Here is a 2,934-nt window from a genome sequence, read left to right on the forward strand (position 1 = left end):
AGCTAATTGGTCCAAATTCAAGTTCAGAAACTTTTATCTAGGCTTCATCATGTTTTCTACACCCACCTTGAGTGAGTAAATTCTTAGCGTCTATTCCCAAGATTTTATGGCTTCCCTCGATTGGATAATCCATTCTCGGGGTGGAACAGGAGTCAAGGAAACACTTGTCATTGAGGCAGTGACCATGACTGAAGTGGGTACAGGCTCTGCCTGCACACCCACCACAAGAATGGTCCCAAGGAAGAAAATAGAGTCGTGGCAAGAGGAAACTGTAATCAGTGTGTGCTCATAATATTTTTCACCCGTTATCTCATTTATCTTTATAACATCCCTGTAAATAATGGAGTTCAGACCTTGCCCCTACACTTTTCATGTGTTCGATGTACATCAAGCCTTAATACAAAGGTTATGTCCATCACGAGAAGGCACAGACCTGGTTAACAGCAGAACTGAGCAACGGACTCGGAAAAGTCTCGAGGCTCGTGTGTTCAGCTAGTCCATAAGATCCCTTGCTATTCCTGTGTGGTATAACCTCCACCATGTTTCTAATTCTAAGTCTTCTGGGTGATATCAAAGTGTAATGCTGTGTTCATGGAGTTTCCTTCATTACACGTTATATGTCTGCCAAAATAATTCCAGAATGCCTGCCACTGTGGGTCCCTTCAGTACTATGATGTGTGTGTGTGTGTGTGTGTGTGTGTGTGTGTAACATTCGCTTTTGAATATGGTCATCTTAAAGAAAATGGGGGTTATTTCCAGCCCTCATCCATTTCACAGGACATGCAGGCTCTGCTGTCCTGTCTGATTGACGGATCAATGTTCCAAGATCTCCTGCATAGTCAGAAGTGAGTGTCTGTCAGTGGAAGGACACAGTCATGAACAGTGTTTTTAAAAACCTTCAGTAATCAAGGGTGCTTGGGTGGCTCAGTCGGTTAAGCATCCAACTCCTGATTCTGTCTCAGGTCATGATCTCAGGGTCATGGGATCGAGCCCCGAGTCAGGCTCTGTGCTCAGTTTGGAGTCTGCTTGGGATGCTCTCTCCCTCTCTCTCTACCCCTCCTCCCCTTCATGCTTGCTCTCTCTCTCTAATAAATAAATAAAATGTTAAAAAAAATCCTTCAGTCATCAGTATGGCAGTGGACTTAACAAATGGAGGTATCAATTCAGATATGCACAAGGAGACAGTTGATGATTTCTACATAGTGTGTCACCTACTAGAAATGGCTTATCTCCTAGGAGGCACAGTCCAATGTCTCACAGTGTTTCCAAGAAAAATTCCTCATCTCTTGAATCTTTAGATATTTTTAAGCATCTCTTAGTGTCATGGTCAAAAAGGTTGTTTTTCCCTTCTACAATCTTGCTTTTCCCCTTCCATCAGTGGAAGGCTGACTGGCAGAAGCCAAGGGTCTTTACAAGAGCCAGTAGAAGTACAAGTAGTTGAACAACTTTCTTAACAAACTAAGTAAAAATTTGTGATGCTTAAGTTCCCGCACTCAGTCTATGGATCCCTCCATGACAACTGGAAAAAAACAAATGGCACAGGCTTCTCCTGATGTCACAGGATAAATGCGTACTGACATCAGGGGACAGTCACTAACGTAGCATTAATCCAAAATTGTTTTTTCAAGAATCTCCTCTTTCCAAGCACCTTTCTTAGGGCATTCTTCATGTCCTTATTCCTGAGGCTGAAAATTAGAGGACTGAGGAAAGGGGTAATGACCGTGTAAGGGACAGCCATGAGCGTGTCGTCCCCTCCTGAAGCTTCTGGCTTCAGATAGACAATGGCTGCAAACCCAAAGTGGACAAGGACCACTGTGAGATGCGAGGCACAGGTAGAGAAGGCCTTCTGCTTGCCCTCGGCTGACGGGATCCTGAAGACAGTGGAAAGAATGAACACATAAGTGATGATGATGAGCAGGAATGTGCCCATCAAGCCAGACACGGAGATCACTGTCACAACGGACCCCGTGAGGTCGCTGTCTAGACAGGATAGCCTCACCACTGCTCGCATGTGGCAGAAGAAGTGTCTGACAAGGTTGGGGCTGCAGAAGGAGCCCCTGAATATCAGCGCAGTCTCTATCAGAGAGATAAGGAAGCCTCCAGCCCAAGCAGAGGCCACAAGTTGTCCACACCCCACGTTGGTCATAAGCAGTGGATATCTGAGAGGGTTGCAGATGGCCAGAAAGCGATCATATCCCATCAAGGTCAGGACGATGCAATTGGTGCCACCAAGTCCCAAGAAGAAACACATCTGCAAGCCACACCCCGTGACTGAGATGCCTCTGTTCCCAGTCAGCAGATCTGCCAGCATCTTGGGGATGATGGTCAGTGTGTAGCAGGTCTCGGAGAAAGAGAGGGCACCAAGGAAAAGGTACATGGGGATGTGGAGAGATCTGTCCACCCAAGTGAGACCCATGATGGCCAGGTTACCTGTGAGGGTGAGAAGATAGAGGCCAAGAAAGACCAGGAAGAGGAACATCTGCACATGTGGGTACACGGAGAAGCCAACAAGAATGAATTCTCCCACGACTGTCTGGTTGACCTTCATTGTTTCCATGTCTGAAATCTGAAAGAAAGAACAAATAAATACTCCATTCTCCATGATTCTTTGAAAATTATGTTGTGAATAAGACAGATGATCAGCGTTATAATTACTAACTGATTTTTCATTTAGTTTAGCAAAATACCCTGTGTATATAGGTTATGTGTTTTCCTAATTTTTAACCCACTTGTTACATCTTTGTTCAGTGATCAATCCTTGATCACTTATTGGGTGACAGACACACCTTCAGGCTTATTTTTTAAAATGACTTTACTGGCTGGTAATCTAATGAGGGGAAAAATATTCTGATTGATATCCAGATAAAGGAAATTCAGGTCCATTAGGTGAGCCAGATTTGATCAGATTCTGAATTTAAAAAAAATAAAAACCCT

General features: G+C 44.3%; 1 protein-coding gene across 1 annotated transcript; it reads right to left on the minus strand.

The window, feature by feature from the left end:
* Window positions 1-1,579: 1,579 nt before the first annotated feature.
* On the minus strand, window positions 1,580-2,569 carry LOC122918874 (olfactory receptor 10X1). Its single transcript, XM_044267799.1, has one exon. The coding sequence runs from the start codon at window positions 2,555-2,557 to the stop codon at window positions 1,580-1,582; it is 978 nt and encodes a 325-aa protein (XP_044123734.1). The 5' UTR covers window positions 2,558-2,569.
* Between the last annotated feature and the right edge of the window lie 365 nt (window positions 2,570-2,934).

The sequence above is a fragment of the Neovison vison genome, chromosome 10 (genome assembly GCF_020171115.1).
Source record: "Neovison vison isolate M4711 chromosome 10, ASM_NN_V1, whole genome shotgun sequence".
Lineage (NCBI taxonomy): Eukaryota > Metazoa > Chordata > Mammalia > Carnivora > Mustelidae > Neogale > Neogale vison.

Coding starts and splice junctions, on each gene's coding strand:
- LOC122918874 (XM_044267799.1), bottom strand. CDS start 2,557: ATGGAAACAATGAAGGTCAACCAGACAGTCGTGGGAGAATTCATTCTT.